The sequence below is a fragment of the Rhagoletis zephyria genome, unplaced genomic scaffold (genome assembly GCF_001687245.7).
Source record: "Rhagoletis zephyria isolate East Lansing unplaced genomic scaffold, Rhagoletis_zephyria_1.1 Rzeph_scaffold_03811, whole genome shotgun sequence".
NCBI classification, from domain to species: Eukaryota; Metazoa; Arthropoda; class Insecta; order Diptera; family Tephritidae; genus Rhagoletis; species Rhagoletis zephyria.
The window spans coordinates 30,590-50,681 of record NW_016160894.1 but is presented as its reverse complement, the minus strand read 5'-3'; the positions used below and the strand labels follow the sequence as shown (position 1 = coordinate 50,681).

General features: G+C 32.1%; 1 protein-coding gene across 1 annotated transcript; it reads left to right on the top strand.

Moving 5' to 3' along the window:
- The first annotated feature begins 346 nt into the window (after positions 1-346).
- On the top strand, positions 347-1,314 carry LOC108369705 (uncharacterized). The gene is made up of 2 exons (XM_017624872.1): positions 347-927; positions 1,111-1,314. Exons 1-2 carry the CDS (start codon positions 479-481, stop codon positions 1,241-1,243), a joined length of 582 nt encoding a protein of 193 aa, XP_017480361.1. The 5' UTR covers positions 347-478; the 3' UTR covers positions 1,244-1,314.
- The last annotated feature ends 18,778 nt before the right edge of the window (positions 1,315-20,092 follow it).

Here is a 20,092-nt window from a genome sequence, read left to right as displayed (position 1 = left end):
ATTCAAAGAAGATTTTAATATTTCATTTTTTAGGCCAAAAAAAGATCAATGTGATCTCTGCCAATCGTTTTTAAATTCAGATGAAAATGAAAGAAATGATCTGAACGAAATTTACACTTTACATCAAGAAGAAAAGGAATTATGCAGAAAAGAAAAAGATCTGGACAAACAAAAATGCAATGTAGCTGTATACGATCTACAGGCAGTTCTTTCATTGCCAAAAGGATTTTCCTCAAGCTTCTATTATAAAAGTAAAATAAATTGTTATAATTTTACAATCAGTGACCTTAAAGCGAAAGTGGTAGATTGCTTTTTTTGGACCGAAACCGAAGGAAAGCGTGGTTCAAATGAAATAGGAACATGCGTACTTTTATATATTGAAAATCTTGTACTAAAGTCAGTCAATGTTCAAGATTTAGACTTAACATTCTATTCCGACAACTGCTGTGGACAGCAAAAAAATAAATATATACTATCAATGTATTATTATGCGGTTCAGAAATACAATTTACGAAGCATTACACATAAATATTTAATTCAAGGCCACTCTCAAAATGAAGGAGATAACGTACATAGTGTAATAGAAAGACAAATAAAAAGACATTTAGGTAGCAAACCGATATATATACCAGATCAATATATCACGTTAATAGCAACCGCCAAAAAGACTGGTCCACCATACACAGTTCACGAATTATCGCATAATGAATTTTACGACCTGAAGTTACTACAAGAAGAATGGGGTCAACATTTTTTTCTAAATGAGGCCAACCACAAAGTTAATTGGCGTAACATTAAAGTTCTACGCGTGGATAAGGACAACATTGACTCTTTTTTTTATAAAACGTCGTATAAGGACACAGAGTTTATAAAAGTCAATGTACAAAAAAACAACTTAAAGTCTACTGAATATTGGAATAGCTACAAGTAAGTTGTTTTTATATTACAAATAATAGAAAAATATTATTGTTTAGCTTTATGAATGTCTTTTCTTTTATACCCTGGTAATTGTTATAATTTTTCAGAATCAAATTTTGTATGTGCATATTTATACTATTGATGATTAACCCTTTTTCGTTCTGATTTTTTGTAAATTTTTAATTATTTCAGCCTACGCCCTCTTTATTTGGAAAATTTGCCTTTATCAGAAGTTAAAAAACGAGATATAGGAGACCTGGTCAAAAAGAACATTATTCCAAAGAGTTTTTATGAGACATACTATAAAAACTTAATAGACACTTAATTTAAGTTTAATTCATTGATAATTTTTTTTTAATAAGCAATAACTTTTGTTTCGAATTACTGGAAATGAATAAATGTTAATAATTTTTATTAAACATCAATAAATTGGCATTCCTGTATTTTATAAATAATATTTATCAATTCTAGTGAGAATTTTCAGTTAAACAGAGACAACTCAAAATAACACCACTAAGTGTATAAAAAAATTTCAGGAAAAGAGTAACAACTCAAAAATTTGTTATTTTAGCGCAACTACTAAACAAATAAGAATGAAACAACCGTTATATTGTTTTTAATGATATTTTGGTGCAATTACATATTTTTTCCTTGTAATATATTATTAATATTTACTGAAACAGTTTTTCGTCTCTACTGAAAATGTTCAGATTTTGAGTTGTTACGCTTTAACGTAACAAGTGCGATATATCTAATGACCCACTGATCGGATCTTAACCAGATTAGTATGGGACCACCTCTGAGACACTACCTTTCCGATGCAAAAAGAATTATCGAAATCGGTTGACGTGGTCCAAAGTTATGCGGTAACATACATAAAAAAAATAAAAAATATTCCGACGAACTGGAAAGTCGGTAAAAAAAGGTTTTTTCTTAACAGCGGTCGACCCTCGGCAGGAAATGGCAAACCTCCGAGTGTATTTCTGCCATGAAAAACAGCTTCTCATAAAAATACAATCGCCGTTCGGAGTCGGCGTAAAACTGTAGGTCCCTCCGCTCTGTGTGACAACATCAAGGCGCACGCCACAAACACTAACATATTTGTAAGCGCCAATCTATTATTATTATTATTAAGTTGCAAGTTCTAACCGATTGCAAAACTGGCGTTAATTTGTTTTAATTTTCTTTGAAAACGGCCTTACGCCTTTTCTTCCATAAGAAAAAAGTGCAAAAATCCGTCAGCATAAAAAATATTAAAAACCAACGCAATTTGCAGTAGCTTTAAACTTGCACTTTATTATACTAAAATTTAATGGGCTACAAAACTGGGTAATCAAAAAAATTTTAAATAGATTTAGCTAATATTTTGAAGGTTTAGCTATACAAATTTGCATTTAGCTATTAGCTATTTTTGTTATTTTCTCTTTAATTGAGTTAGCTATTTTAGCTATACTTTTTTTTATAACATTCCCAATTTTGCACAGAGGTTTAACATTTTGATGAATACTAAATAGTACAAAAATTGGCATTCTGACAAGCCTAATTGCTTTTTGTGATGCCGATTATACCTTGCGACAAAAACAAAAAAATTTTCGAAACGCGAACCAATCAGTATATTTACGAAACTATTGTAAAACGGCGTTTGTGGATTTTCTCTCTTACGTCAGGTTTTTTGTTAAAGGACCTTGTAATTTCAAAGATATGATTACTTCAAAAAAATATTTAAAAAAACTCAGTGCAATGTAGAATAGAAATATGAGTACCAAATGAAAGAGAAAATTTTGTTGATTTAAAAAATAATAATTCTTTTTAGGTTTACGAAGAAGAATGAGTATTGAAAATGCCATTTTAATTATTTTTAGTTTTAAAGCTTACAAAGTTAGAAGGTCGAAATTTGAGGATGTGGTCACGCGTGGTCACGTCCTTCACGTCTTTATTTTCAATACTTACTTATCCTTAAGAAACAAAAAATTTAATCTGCCTTAGTTCTATAGATCCTTCTCTTTAATTTGCTGTTTTTCTACATTGCACTAAGTTTTTTAAATAATTTCTTGAAATAATCATATTTTGCAAATTCCAAAGTCCTTTAAAAATCTTGACGTCAAAGAGAAAAACTAAAAACGCAGTCTTCCAATATTTGGCTCATGGTTTCGCGAATATATTGATTTATTTCTGTGTAAAATTGACTGTCGCACGGTGGTATTATCTAGTATGTAATCGAATTGCTGGTTTCATCTTTAATAATTATAATTATAATTATTAATTATAATCAACCGCCCAGTTTCGTTCACAACGTTTTCCCTTTCATATTGTAATATCTTCGCTTGTTCGTCGAAATGGAAAGGTTATATAATCGTGAAACTATACCCAGGATATTTTTATATTTAAGGAATAGATTTGCAGATTGAAGCTAAAATTTTTATAATATTTACTAGTCACAATTATAAGGTATTTTACTACTCCAATCCAATGTATGTAAATATTTAAATTCATATTTGTTTTCGTTATAATCTAGTTATTAAAGACATACAAATATGATGTTATTTTTTGTTAACCCATTTAAGGTTTATGTAGCTATTTTTGAAGAAAAATATCTTTAGCTTTTTGTTTGGCTATAAATCAAATTGTTTATCTATTTTTAGCTTTGGTGGTCATTGATGTAAGCAAAGCAATGATGTTGCATTTTGTCTAATTTTTCCTAATTGTTTTTAGGAAATAACTGTTCTGGTTACCAGTGCGGGAACTGGCCTGGTACTGGCATTACAACACGTCCGTCACGAAAGAAGTTTTTTTTATTTTTGTGTTTCTTCATTTGTAAACAATTCATGGTTAATTTGAATTTTGTTACTTCCGTTTTTCATTTGTTTGCTCTTCTTCAATTTCAAACTTGTATTTTATTTGTTGCTACGGTTGCCAGACGTACTAATTTTCTCAGTACAGTACTGATTTTTCAACTCTTGTACTGATTTTATTAATTTCTTCAATCAGTACGCTAATGTCCTGACTTTTCAAAATCTGTACTGATTCGTACTGAATTTTCAATTCAAACAAAATACTTTAGGATTTCCCTAAGGTTTTACATAACGTTGAAACTTCCTTAAACTGTACTGTAGTATGTAAGAAGAAAATAATTTAATTATAGTTGGCATGTTTCAGATAATGTTTGGTTNTGTACTGATTCGTACTGAATTTTCAATTCAAACAAAATACTTTAGGATTTCCCTAAGGTTTTACATAACGTTGAAACTTCCTTAAACTGTACTGTAGTATGTAAGAAGAAAATAATTTAATTATAGTTGGCATGTTTCAGATAATGTTTGGTTTGCCCAAGAAATAAATACAACAAAAAGATCAATCGTTTTATGGGCATATCGCGGTCGTTACATACCAGTTGCGATAATATGATGGAGCTTAAGTTTTTTAAAAATAAGGCTGACTTTTTTTGTCGAGTGTTGCTAGTTATCTCGAGAATAACTTTCAGTTTAATAACAACAAATTTAATATTCGAATGGCTTTTTTCACAATTTACTGACATTGTAAAGAGTTTTACATACAAGACAAAGAGTTAGATACTCTTTTTAGCGAATTCTTAGTCTTTCAAAGTTTTTGCGTAGTTGATAGAATTAATTAATCCATGAGGAATTATAGATTGAGTCCTTAATCCTTAGTCACATTTGAAAAAATTTTTAATTTTGGTCAAACTAAGCAACTGAGAGGATCTTAAGTATAAAGTTTGCTTCCTGACGCAAAGTGAGAAACTGGCTTCTAATTAAAACTTTTTAAAGTGAACTTCATATTAAAAGTAATTTTCAATTAAAATTTAAAGAATTCTTTGACTACTTAAACCCTGAAGATGAAAATGATCTCATTATTGCTATTCAAAAATGTCATAAATATAAAATAATTTATTGGCTTCTGTGTACAATGTGTGTACACTCATGTTAAAATGAACAACACTTTTATTTTTTATAAACTATATTTTTTTATATACCAAAATATTGTTAAAAACAAGTACTCTGACGGTTTAAAGTATTATCTGTTACTTACATTCATAATTTTGCTTTGCATAAAAATGTACTGAAAAGTACTTATTTTTTTAGCAATAAAAAGTCTAACGTACTGACATAAAAAATCTGGCAACCTTATTTGTTGCTCATTAAATTTTTCTTTCATTCCGATTGTAATTGTTTTTTCTTGTTTTTGGTTTTGTTGTTATCAAATTGTTGTTGATTTGTGATACTGTTATTTTTGTTTTCATTTTATATTTATTTGTTTGTCTTCTTTCCCATCCAGCATTTTGCTAGCGCTGTGTTGTTTCACGAGTTTTTTTGTCGTAGTTCCAAGAAAGCCGAACTCTAACTTTGAGCTGATCTCAGAGTTTGCACAATCAGGTGCATTTGCTGCTACGCTGACATATGCAGTACCATCGTCTAAGGCAAAACTTCAATTGCCGAGCTGAGCTGAAACTAAAGACAATTTGAAGTTGGCCTGCGTTGTTTACACACAAAATTTGTTGGTGGAAGAACTGAGGAAAGCAGACTCAAATAAAAAGTAAATACATGAGAAAAAGGAGGAGTTGAAGGAAAAACTTCTGGAGCACTGGAGCGTTTCTTGGGAAACTAAGTGGGAAGTATGCAGAGCAAGTACGACAAACGTGACCAACTTAGGCTGCGGCATCGCGGACTGACGTTGCTGTAAGGGGAAGAGAAAGAGGAGAGGGAGCGACGTAGGTGTTTTGTGGAGATTGCGAATTGCTCACTGTTAGCACGACACCCAATACTGGGCTACACATATTCTCAAGTTTGTAGAGCAAGTGCAAAAAGCAAGTAGGAAAGGATTTTACAGAAGCGTGTCGAGTTACTTAACGCAATTCAAATATTCACGCGCTTCAATGTTGCAATGGCATATTTTAATGATGAACGTCTCCGCAGCGGGAATGTGAAAAGAAGGGGGGGGGAAGAAGAAGGGGGAAGAAATAGCCTCCATCACCAACAATGCAAATGGGTGTCAACAAAGCAGGGAAATATGTATTAAAAACGTGGAATATTTTCAGTTATTTCTGAATTGACATTTGTAGTAAAACTTTTGCAACCAGGCAATAATATTACACGAGCCGAACACGCGGATCAATACAGCGGCAATAGCGTGCCTGGAAAAGTCGTCCAAGTTAAACGAGGTTTGACAGAGGAAATGTTTACATAATTTAATTGAGTGACAGCGGAACAAATCTAGAATTAAGAAGGATGAAAATGTAATTATAAAGTGCGCATATGCCCATATAATATACACACAAGTATGTTTGAAGTAGGGATGGATATATTCGATTCAAAATTTAATCGCATTTTAGCTTCAAAATGGCGAATTTTTTAAATCGTACTTCGTGGTGCGAAAATGCGGATAAAGTCGAAATTTTCTAGAAAAAATCAAGCCTGGGAAGTTGCCATACGGTATGACGCTAAACGACAAAAAAACAAAGCTCTTCTGAATAGCCTTCCAATAGTTCTAGAGTTCTTGAAAAGGGAAAAAAAAGTTTTGGATATTTTGACAAAAAAATTGCTTTAAAAATTGTGTATGCCAGATTCACGCAGCATACGACATGTGGCAAGAAGGCAAATAAAAAAGTAATTCTCTAGTATAGGGTAACAACCGCTAAAAAAAGGTCCGAAAATGTCGGGAGGGGTACCAATCGACGCGTTTCGGTCCCCGTATTAACAATCCGGAGGGGGAGGACTAATATTATTAACCATTTAAAAGCTATAAACAAACAACTTTTGTTAAATTTCGTTGTTTTGTATGGGCAATTACCCCGACAAAGATTCACTAAATCACCTGTTCTCACTTTTTAAACACTATTAAAATATATAATTTAACTTATTTATTAAACAACCACATAGTTTTATCAACCTAAAATAGATTATTTTGTTACTAAAAAGAAGTTGACAATCTTTGCGAACTGAATCGCGAGATTCCAAAACAGCTATAGTTTTGCCACTGTATTAGTATTTCGTAATAGTTCACTTTTCCTTACAAGGGGTGTGCAGAGTTCAATGCTTTTCGGTATCTTCTTTCGTTTGATATATATATTTATTATATATAAATAATGAAAATTTTTATTAAAAAATCGCGCGATTTTTTATTAAATATTTTCGCCTGCGCCGCTTTTTCCATAAAAATCAATACTTCCATAAATAATTAAAATTTTTAATAAAAAATCGCGCGATTTCTTATTACAAATTTTCGCCTGCGGCGCTTTTTCCATACAAATCAATTCTTCGATAAATAATGAAAGGTTGTAATGGTAAAATCAAACTTGTGGCACTCCATGACGCTTACTTTTAATTTCAGTTGAAATAACTAAACCATAAAAGTAGCGCTGCCATGCTATTATATTTTGGTTAGAGTATTTTATTTAGGTAAAAGTAAAAAAAGAGGAAGAATTTAATAGTGTAAACCGAGGTAATAGCGCAAATGAAATGTGAAATAAAGTGGCAATACCAGCGATTTGAGGTTATAATAATTTTGGCAGGCGCAAAGTTTGTTTACTCTGTTTTATTAACGAAATATATAAAATAAAAGTGAATAAATGATTTTGTTTGCATAAAACAATAACCGGAGACGTTTTAATAGCGTTTTAAAAGTGGAAACTGGTGATTTATTGCATTTTTGGCGTGGTAATTGTTCATAGAAAACTGGTAATTGTTCATAGAAAACAATTTTTTTTCGAAAATCTGTTCTGAGTAGGTCTTCATAGTTCTAGAGTTCCTGAAAAGGAAAAAAAAGTTCTGCAAAGTTACGCCGAAAAAGCATTTTTTCGAAAAAGTGGAACAAGTTAAATTTTTGAAGAAATAAAAATTAAATCTGTTCTCAATAGCTCTTCAATAGTTCTAGAGTTCCTGATATTGTGCCTAGGATTTCCATTTAAGTCCCCTTTCAGACACGTCAAGTCTTGAAAGCAATTTTTTTCGCATTATCTTTTGTGTTTTCTATTTGCTTCCACACGCGTCAACTTTAATTGAATTCAAGTCCTTGGTTCTTAAATGGGAAGCAACGAAAAGATCAAAAGAGACAAGTAAACTTGAAACGAATTGACGGTACGGAGGTATCTGTACTTTTCCCTTCTCTTCTCACCTCCTTCGCCAACGAACGAGCAGACTTGAAAGCAAGACTTGACGTGTCTGAAAGGGGACTAATTTGCATTTGCAAATTTTATGCTTGCTACCATGGCAACCGTTTACATTTTATTGTTGTGCCCGAAATATGCAAATGCAAAATCATACGCACAAGATCCTGGAAAGCCCTATCGTATATTTAGATGCAATGTTTTAAATTTTAACTGCCTACGAATCCATAACGTATGTAGCAATATTTACCACGCGCGAAGGAAAAAAGCGTGCGTCTGTGGGTGCATAAGACTGTTGAAACATATGTACATACACATATGGGCGAATCAAGCGAAAAGCCTACCGCGTAAAAAATTTAAAAGTCCTATATGTAACTTATTTATAGGCAGATTTGGCTGTTTTTACAAGCTTTTATTTAACTTGGTCATCCCGCGGAAATTTCCAATCGATTTTAAACTAACTTCCCGACAAGGTAGAGACTTGAAATTTTCAGCTAGTTTCAATCACGATGACAATGCAATTTAAAATATAAATGAATTCCCTATATGGTCCAGGGGTCTTGATACAAAGGCGGTCAAAACATAGTAAAATTCATGGCTGCCTGAGCGTAATTTGACAAAGAACGTAAAACCCTTACAAAATTGTTAAAGCTGCCGGCGGTAGTAAATAAGAAGTATAGTTGCAGGCGCTAGTAAGGAAATCAACTTTAACAGTGTTTAAATTGCCAAACTGTTAAGTTCTAAGCACTTCTGTTAAGAATTACATTATTTGGTTTCCTCACACAGGGAGTTATGGAAATACAGAGATACAATAAAAGTCACGCATAATTCATATGCATGCATCTTAAAAGTATGCATACATAGGTACTTCTACTATCGCGCAGGCGAAAAAATTTCGGTTAGTACGATCAGGGTTGCCAACTATACTTAGCTATGAAGTGGCATATTGAGGATAAAACAGTGCCAAAATGTGCCAAATAGAAAAATAAAAGTGCCAAAAAAGCTGTCATTCTTTTTAGTTCTTCTCATTTAAGTAGCATTAAAATTACAAACACATTCCTAAAACAAGAGTCCAATGCAAAGTAAGATAAACCAGTTGTATACACTATAGAAATTAGAAAATGAATTGAAATATTATTATTTTTCAAAAGTGCCAAATTGAAAAATTATGTGCCATTTGAAGTAAAATGCGGCCAAAAATGGCACGGTTTGAGCCAAGTTGGCAGCCCTGTGTATGTTATGTTTTTTCTGAGTACTGTTAAGGCGATGTGGATAATGCTGCATAGTTGTGTGTCATGGGATGGTAAAGGTAAACGGAAAATAATTGTCTATAATTAACATACCGAAATGGTCAAAAGGCTTGGGCCCAATTTCAGATGGCCTACTTAAGTAGAGATTGTTGATTAACTCTCACTATTCATTTTCAGATCATACACTTCATCCGAACTTATATGGCCAGTATTGGCTATTTAAATATGAGATATGCAACCCTGGGTTTGTACCAAACCACCAAGATTGATTGGTAGGTTGTTTAATCAATCCCACCAAATCCCACCAAAAAACAATCAGCTGTTCAGCACAAAATGTAAACAAACAAGCAAATGCAACAACAATTTCAAGGAACAAGCAGCAGTGCTGCCAATTGATTGGCATATTTAAATAAAGTTGATCTGAAACCGAACGAAAGCTAAATATTCATTGCAATTGGCCCTTAGGGCCCGTTGTTCAACGTCTGATTAACACAAATCGGAAGCTCCGGTTAAATAGAACTGCTTTATCGATCACATGTTATATGCATGATGTCGAAATTTTCGATAATGATGTACTGGTGATAGCCATACATTGAACAACGGGCCCTTAACTTAGATGAAAATGCTTCAGTTTAAGATAGACTTTACATTTAAAGAACTTTTCTATTTAAAGCAACAAAATAAAATCTTTATAAGAGCTGTTTTCATTATATAAATAAAAATAAAATATATAATGTAAAAAAAAAATATTTTTTAAGAACAAGCTTTTATTTAACATGTACAATCAAAGGAATAAAATAAAATAGTGTAACAAAAGTTTTTTTAGCAAAAGATTTCTAAAGCTGCACTAAAATGAATAAAATAAAATAAGTTAAGCTTTCGTCAAAGTCACTAGACGTCATTATGGAAACTTTACCTCCGGTTTGTGTTAACCGGATATTGAAAGGCCCTTAGTCAATTGTTGTCGTTTGACAGCGTGAAACTCTCTGCAAAGCGTTTGCGATTCGGTTTCAGCGTTCTACGCAAAAATTTGTTAATCAAATAATTTGGTGTTATACTAGGTTCACATATAAGTAGATTATCCTCATTTTCGAGCTTAACACCGTAATGTGTAATTAGAACAAGAGATTAGCCATATAAAATTCGACCCTTGTTAATCTGTAATTATAAAATAATCTCAGATTTAACCGATAACTTTTCGGTGTCCATCCTAGTTTTATCGATTGTTTTTGCGAAAAAGAGGAGAAATTCCAAATGTAAAAGTAAACAAAAATGGACGCTAGCAAGGAAAAGAGGTTTGTAAAGATATTTTAATAAAATGTTAAGTTAAAATATATTTATATTGCTTAATATAGCAGAAAAACATGATCACGGTGGCACAGAGAAGAAACATAACTTTTCCTTGAGATGTGAGAATAACAAGCACAACAAATTTGACGGCTAATAATTTGAGATTTGCCTGTGTAAACGAGGTGATTAAAAAACGAGCTTTAATTGAGATAATATTGATATGTGAACATACTTTAAAAGACATAAATCTGAAACGTGCTCGTGCATTCGTTTTAAGAGCGTACATATGTATGTACATATGTACGGGTATGCAAATCGGCGAAGTTTTTGCAAAACCGCCCACCGACCAATCGCAAAACCGCCTATTCTAGGCACTCAAATTTTTTATTAGAGCGTAACAACGGTTTTTCTTGATAGGCGGTATTTTCTCTAGCTATTATTTTACAAATCTGTTATTTTAGTAACGGTTTTACGATTCTTATGCACAAATCTCTATGCCTGGAGTTCAGGGTTACCAAATCTCGTTTTTGTCACAATGGCTATTTATGCGGTTTTGCAACTGGTCGATGGGCAGTTTTGCAAAAACACCGACGATATGTATGTATGCTATGCACTTATGTTAGCTTTAAATTTTAAAGTTTTCGAAGCTCCCTATGTTTGTCTTCATCTTAAGCAGGGATCACTCGATTTGTACATTTTGGCAGGTACAGAGTGGTGTTGTTCGGAAATTCTTTTATTGAGCTGAACTCAAATTTCTAAATAACGCCACTCTTTCACTGCCAAAATATACAAATCCCTACAAATGTATAAATCGTGTGATCTTCACTTACAGCGNACTTAGTTTAGATTTTTAATTATACATAAGTATCCCAGAAATACCCATTATACGTAACAAATATAAATTATCATCATATCAAGGAGATACAATTAGAAGACTTTAAATAGAAGCCGCCTCGCCAGAAGAAGTTAAATATTGCGCCTAAATATATGCACTTTTTACATACGGTACAGCGGAAATGGGCGACACGCTTTAAATGAAATTAACTGCTGCTGTATGTATCAGAGAGCTGCATGGATACACTCAAATTACATTTTAAGTCACTCGCTTTCTTTTCACATCTGCACACACTCGCACTCATTTATTTGCAAACATACTGTGCTATGGAATTGAAAAAACATTGTCAATTGAATGAGTAATTCACACTATCAAGTGCTCGATTCAAATAACAAGTGCTTGATTGGAAAAACAAGTGCATGCCATAACTGCTGTAATGAAAGTATCAAAGAAACACAATTTGTAAAGAAAATTTTTGTTAACTTTATTATTATTTTAGAAGAAAAAACTCTCTGACGATGCGCTAGTTGAAGGAGTGGCTATTACTCTACGACTGAGTTTGTGCAGCAGCGGCATTTCGCATTTGTGTACCTCCCACCAATTAATTATATCGAAGTCCGTATGAAGACATACCTCAATATTTTCATATCGCCGCAGCTCTGCAGTAGCTTTATCAGTTCTGGTCACAAAGGTAGGTTGTTTAAGGCCGTGGTTACGCCACCAATTTCGATTGGCAATCACCGTGCAATTGTTGTTGTGCACAGCACGGAGTGAAAGAATTTTCGAAATCGAACAGCCAGCACGATTTTCTGAGTGAACCGAACAGCCAGCACGCCAATTTTTCAGGGTGGCAATACGCTATTTTGCGAAAAAGTATTAGTATTAAATATTAGAGTAGTAAAAAATATTTTTTTTTATTATTATAAAGTAGATATAAAAAAAATATTATTATAAATATTAAATATTAAAGAAATAAAAAATATTAAGTTGTTCTTCCCTTTTTCATTTTCCGACTTCAATTTTGATGCATTTTTAGTTGCATTTTTACTTCAGTGCTGCCATTGTGTGCGAAATTGTATGAAATGGAAAAGGGCATTTCTTAAAAAGCAACCCTGTGCTCGCCAATCAGCAAACAGAGCGTAACCACTTCTCACCAAACACCGAAATTTTTCTCTTTTCATTGCCAATCAAAATTGGTGGCATAACCACGGCCTAAGAAGACCTGAACACAGCTCAAAGTTGTCTGAAGGTAACAAAGGTGTATGCGGAATTTTTGGTTCCGTTGTACTGTCAGAATTCTCAGTTAACGTTCTCATAATTTGTAAACATTTCTCTTTTGTGTACCTTTGCTCAGATTCGGGTAAAGTTCCTGAGCTCTTTTGCTGGCGGACATAAAAAAAGCGCAATTTTGTGCAAATCTGTTAAGTTTTCAACAGCAACTGTTTTTAAATAATAAAGCAACTTATTTTTCAAGTCTCTTATAAAGCCGATGTCTTCTGAGGTAATAGTGCATTTCTTTTGTAGACTAGTTATATAAATGTACATCAGGTGGATAATTAAATAATTTAGTAAAACTAATATATTTAAAAAAATACTTCATCAATATCCACTTTTTTCAAAATTGTATTCTCTACTAATTGTTTGAAGTCAATGAGTGTCATTCGATTACTCGACTTGCTTTTCATAACAGCATTTTTCACTCGCTTGACTTGATTTGGAAAGAGTATATCAATGCCATATTTGAAATCAAATGAGTACACTGCAGCTAAACATGGATTTCAAAACTAACTGTGAATCTCACTGTTTGTACGGTGTTTCTCACTAACCTTATACAGTTCACAGCAATGAGTACATACTGTTTAGATGGAAGTGAGTAAACTCATGCTGTTGTCTGGTATGTATGTACATATGTATGTATGTTTATACTTAACGTGAGCAAACATTTTCCTTGCATAGTCCTCTGTTCTCTTTCACTGCTCGTTGAATTATTTTAATATCTATTGCAAAATTTTGTACAGACAAGACTAGAAAGTAGAAAATAAATAAAATAAAACTTTTTAATATACAACGCTTTTATAAATGGACTAAAAATTAAAAAATAATATTCCTTAGTCCCATAGATTTTGTATAGATAACTTTTTATTTTGAAATTTTAGCAGAAGTCATTATAAACGAAAAGCGTGGGGCGCATGTAATAGACCTGAATTGATATGAAGGGTAATAAATGTATGTATGTGGGTATATGAATAACGACCGCTTAAAATCGATCTCAAATTTGTACTTTCTCTGTAGAAATTTTTGGTGTATGTTATGTAGTTTTACTATTGTCAATTAAATCTAATGCTTTGTATTGCATGCGCTCCACGTTTTTCGTTTTCAATCTCATAAATGGTTTATAATGACTTTTACAAAAATTTCAAAATCAACAACGGGCCCTTGTTAGATGAAAATGCTTCAGTTTAAGATAGACTTTAGATATAAATAACTTTTCTATTTAAAGCAACAAAATAAAATCTTTATAAGAGCTGTTTTCATTATAAAGGTTTGCTCAAGCAGCAGCGGTATGGTACCGCGCGGTATAGGCGTAATTTAGTTTTTTCACAATATTCCAAATGTTTTCCATCATAAATCTTTTTCGTTAATTTTCATTTAAAATATAGATCATTCTATAACAAAAACCATATAAATCATTTTTGCAAACTTTGTACAAAATTCATACAAATTAATCAAACTTAAAAAAATGTCCATCAAAATTTCAAAATTTTTATTGAAAATTTTTAGAAAAATTTTCGGTGTGCAGTTTTGTAGCCCGTTTAATTTTAGTAGTAAAGTGCAAGTTTCAAGTAGCTGATTTTTTAGAATTTTTTTGTCAGGGTGCTGCGCATTTTCTGTTCACTACTGCTAGTGATAGCAGAGCGTAAATTGCCGGCGCAACTATGTAGGACAAGGCGAATTTATATAAGGAGTTGTTGTTTCATCACACATTTGATTGTCAAAATTTTGTATTTCGCTAGTGAGTGAGTGAAAAAGTGAGAGTGTTTGTATTTTCTGTCGCACTTTTTAATTCGAAGAAGAATAGCTGAAATTTGACAATGGCCCGGTAAAAGCAAAAACAAAATACAAGTAATTGTTGTATTTGTTGAATCGATACCACCTTATATGAATTTGCCTTGATGTAGGATAGTTTTAGGCAGTGGTATGATAAATTCTATTGTGAATTCCTTGGCAAGATAAAATACCGGATATTAGTTTGAATAAATCACCTGTTAACCTTGGGATATTTCTATACGAATTTTTGTGGAGCACCTACCTGGTGTGTGGTTTGTACTTGAACTGAATGCTTAAATTAAATAATTAATTCTGACATATTGGACGCGTTCATATTGTCTAACCGTTGGGTGTTTGTGCTAGAAACGCACAGTTGAGTAGTTCCGCTCAATTCAACAGTTGCCAACTTTCCGCCATTTTTTCCATCATACAATTTATTCGCTACCTGAACTCAACGTGTTTTGCTCAGCCTAAACAGACGATTGAAAAGATTTACGAAGCTTATATTTAATGTACTATGCCCATAAATGGAGAGTCAGCCTTTAATAAAAGTATTATGCCCTGATCATAAAAAATAAAACTAAAAGATTCAAAAAAAAATAATGTAAACAAATTTTTTTTTAAAACAAGCTTTTATTTAACATGTACAATCAAAAGAATAAAAAAGTACTGTAACAAGAGATTTTTTAGCAAGAAAATTTTGTAAAAACTGCACTAAAATTAATAAAATAAAATAAGTTAAGCTTTCGTCAAAGTTACTTAAAGCCAAATAGTGAAAGGAATTACACAATTTCTAATGAAAATTACTAACAATTTGTACTGATTTACTTCGTTTTTAAAACAGGTTGTCGCGCGAAAAGCGAACCCGCATTTACATATGTATCTGCATACATACATATGTATAGCTAACCAATTATGCATGTACGCTGAATTCGCCGACAAGCATTTTTTAAAAACGAAGTAAATCAGTACAAATTGTTAGTAATTTTCATTAGAGTTTGAGTAACTCCTTTCACTAAATGGCTTTTAATAACTTTAACGAAAGCTTAACTTATTTTATTTTATTAATTTTAGTGCAAAATTAGTTACAAAATTTTGTTTTTAAAAAATATTTTTTTTACATTATTTTATTTTGAACATAATATTTTTACTAAGGGCTGACTCTCCATTTATGATCTTATCTTTTCGATCATCTGTTTAGGCTGAGCAAAACACGTTAAGTGCAGGTCGCGAAAAAATTGTACTATGGAAAAAATGGCGGAAAGTCAGATAATTCAGCTGATTGAACATAAATCAGAAACGATTTTTTCATTTAAAAACTTGGAAAATTTACCTTAAAACATTTCCAATATTACTACAAAAGCTTTTTTACAAATAGTCTTGCCAAATTCTTAGAGTTTTGCAATTTTGTAATCGAAGTAAAAATCCACTTCTGTTTTTTGTAACGTCACTGCAGCGCGTAAGTTCACTAATATCTTTGAATTCCTTGCATAAAAATTTAGGGACTGTCTGGCAAAGCGCTAATTCTGTCCTACAAATTTCAGAACTGTCTCTGAACTACTGCAAAAGGGATGCAGAGCTGGACGGTTGAAACTCATATGTTGCTAGCTGCGATGTCATCAATGTTACTCATCCTGGTCATGTGAAAGCTGACAAAAGATGCACAAATATACCATACTACAGTATTTTTTCGATTTTCTTAGACCCTAAAACTAGTAACAAACTGTTTTCGATTACTTATTTAATAGTATGTAATTCTCTAGTTTATGGGGCAGCTGCTAAAATATTTCCAAAAAAGTCGTTATTAGTAACATTAATGTCATTTTTATACATACATATATACGTACGTATAAAATTTAATGCAAAATATAACCATAAAATTTAGTGTAGTTACACTTAACAGCAAAAGTCTGCGTACACCATTTCTTTTTTAAATATTCACAGTATATGGAGAGTTAAAATTTGTTTGTTAATATTTTATAAAAATATGATCATGCTTAAAACAAAATCATATAAACCGTGTTTTAAAACTTTATACAAAACAAAGTTAAATTTAACGGGTTTCATCAAAATTTTTTACCTTTTAATCAGATTTAAAAAAAATAAACAAAAGTGGTAAACAATCTCACTTTGAAATAAGGGTGCTATTGATATGAACGATACTGTACATACGTAAATATATCACTGAGCACCCCAAATGTGTAGTTATGCAGTGATTTTTTTTTTAATTTCCAGTGTTTTTCATTTTAAATATTTTCCGTTAAGTTTTTATTTAAGTACTATGTCTCATACTCCATAAACCATTTAAATTCAAATTCCTAACTATCCTGCAAATTTGATAGAACTCTAAAAACTGTCTTCAAATTTCAAACTTTTTAATCAGAGATTTTTTATAAATATTTTGAGTATTCTGTTTTGTAGCCCATCAAATTTTAGTGTAGTAAAGTGTAATCTTGCATCTTAAACGAAAATATTTAAATAGGAGAATACCTTGAAGTCGTGCGTAGAAAGAGTTATAAAAAATCAGCGAGATTAATTATTCTAAAATTTAATGGGCTATAGAACTGCATACTTATAAACTCTGATTTAAAATATTGAAGTTTTTATAACATTTCTTAGAATTCTACTTAATTTCCAACACAGTTAGAAACGTGAATTTATTTGTTTATGTTATAAAACTTATGAGCCATCCTCAAATAAAAAATTTGCGAAAAATATTTAGCATGAAAACCATTGAATATTCAAAATTCTATATATTCTTAATTCGATGCCGGAGAGTCTATGCATTATGTTTCAATAGGGGTATTCACGATCCGGTGCATACTGTCTAGCATGATGAACAGATAGCATAAATAGCATGATTGTTGTTGTTTCATGTGTTCAAACAACAACAAAACTAGCCAATCATGCTATTTATGCTATCTATGCACCATGCTAGACAGTATGCACCGGATCGTGAATACCCCTAATAAATTTAATACAATTTAACGCTGAGTTATCACAAATAAGCATTCAATACATCACCGTTTTTCTCATTTTTTTGAAACGACTTAGTTTAGATTTTTAATTATACATAAGTATCCCAGAAATACCCATTATACGTAACAAATATAAATTATCATCATATCAAGGAGATACAATTAGAAGACTTTAAATAGAAGCCGCCTCGCCAGAAGAAGTTAAATATTGCGCCTAAATATATGCACTTTTTACATACGGTACAGCGGAAATGGGCGACACGCTTTAAATGAAATTAACTGCTGCTGTATGTATCAGAGAGCTGCATGGATACACTCAAATTACATTTTAAGTCACTCGCTTTCTTTTCACATCTGCACACACTCGCACTCATTTATTTGCAAACATACTGTGCTATGGAATTGAAAAAACATTGTCAATTGAATGAGTAATTCACACTATCAAGTGCTCGATTCAAATAACAAGTGCTTGATTGGAAAAACAAGTGCATGCCATAACTGCTGTAATGAAAGTATCAAAGAAACACAATTTGTAAAGAAAATTTTTGTTAACTTTATTATTATTTTAGAAGAAAAAACTCTCTGACGATGCGCTAGTTGAAGGAGTGGCTATTACTCTACGACTGAGTTTGTGCAGCAGCGGCATTTCGCATTTGTGTACCTCCCACCAATTAATTATATCGAAGTCCGTATGAAGACATACCTCAATATTTTCATATCGCCGCAGCTCTGCAGTAGCTTTATCAGTTCTGGTCACAAAGGTAGGTTGTTTAAGGCCGTGGTTACGCCACCAATTTCGATTGGCAATCACCGTGCAATTGTTGTTGTGCACAGCACGGAGTGAAAGAATTTTCGAAATCGAACAGCCAGCACGATTTTCTGAGTGAACCGAACAGCCAGCACGCCAATTTTTCAGGGTGGCAATACGCTATTTTGCGAAAAAGTATTAGTATTAAATATTAGAGTAGTAAAAAATATTTTTTTTTATTATTATAAAGTAGATATAAAAAAAATATTATTATAAATATTAAATATTAAAGAAATAAAAAATATTAAGTTGTTCTTCCCTTTTTCATTTTCCGACTTCAATTTTGATGCATTTTTAGTTGCATTTTTACTTCAGTGCTGCCATTGTGTGCGAAATTGTATGAAATGGAAAAGGGCATTTCTTAAAAAGCAACCCTGTGCTCGCCAATCAGCAAACAGAGCGTAACCACTTCTCACCAAACACCGAAATTTTTCTCTTTTCATTGCCAATCAAAATTGGTGGCATAACCACGGCCTAAGAAGACCTGAACACAGCTCAAAGTTGTCTGAAGGTAACAAAGGTGTATGCGGAATTTTTGGTTCCGTTGTACTGTCAGAATTCTCAGTTAACGTTCTCATAATTTGTAAACATTTCTCTTTTGTGTACCTTTGCTCAGATTCGGGTAAAGTTCCTGAGCTCTTTTGCTGGCGGACATAAAAAAAGCGCAATTTTGTGCAAATCTGTTAAGTTTTCAACAGCAACTGTTTTTAAATAATAAAGCAACTTATTTTTCAAGTCTCTTATAAAGCCGATGTCTTCTGAGGTAATAGTGCATTTCTTTTGTAGACTAGTTATATAAATGTACATCAGGTGGATAATTAAATAATTTAGTAAAACTAATATATTTAAAAAAATACTTCATCAATATCCACTTTTTTCAAAATTGTATTCTCTACTAATTGTTTGAAGTCAATGAGTGTCATTCGATTACTCGACTTGCTTTTCATAACAGCATTTTTCACTCGCTTGACTTGATTTGGAAAGAGTATATCAATGCCATATTTGAAATCAAATGAGTACACTGCAGCTAAACATGGATTTCAAAACTAACTGTGAATCTCACTGTTTGTACGGTGTTTCTCACTAACCTTATACAGTTCACAGCAATGAGTACATACTGTTTAGATGGAAGTGAGTAAACTCATGCTGTTGTCTGGTATGTATGTACATATGTATGTATGTTTATACTTAACGTGAGCAAACATTTTCCTTGCATAGTCCTCTGTTCTCTTTCACTGCTCGTTGAATTATTTTAATATCTATTGCAAAATTTTGTACAGACAAGACTAGAAAGTAGAAAATAAATAAAATAAAACTTTTTAATATACAACGCTTTTATAAATGGACTAAAAATTAAAAAATAATATTCCTTAGTCCCATAGATTTTGTATAGATAACTTTTTATTTTGAAATTTTAGCAGAAGTCATTATAAACGAAAAGCGTGGGGCGCATGTAATAGACCTGAATTGATATGAAGGGTAATATATGTATGAATGTGGGTATATGAATAACGACCGCTTAAAATCGATCTCAAATTTGTACTTTCTCTGTAGAAATTTTTGGTGTATGTTATGTAGTTTTACTATTGTCAATTAAATCTAATGCTTTGTATTGCATGCGCTCCACGTTTTTCGTTTTCAATCTCATAAATGGTTTATAATGACTTTTACAAAAATTTCAAAATCAACAACGGGCCCTTGTTAGATGAAAATGCTTCAGTTTAAGATAGACTTTAGATATAAATAACTTTTCTATTTAAAGCAACAAAATAAAATCTTTATAAGAGCTGTTTTCATTATAAAGGTTTGCTCAAGCAGCAGCGGTATGGTACCGCGCGGTATAGG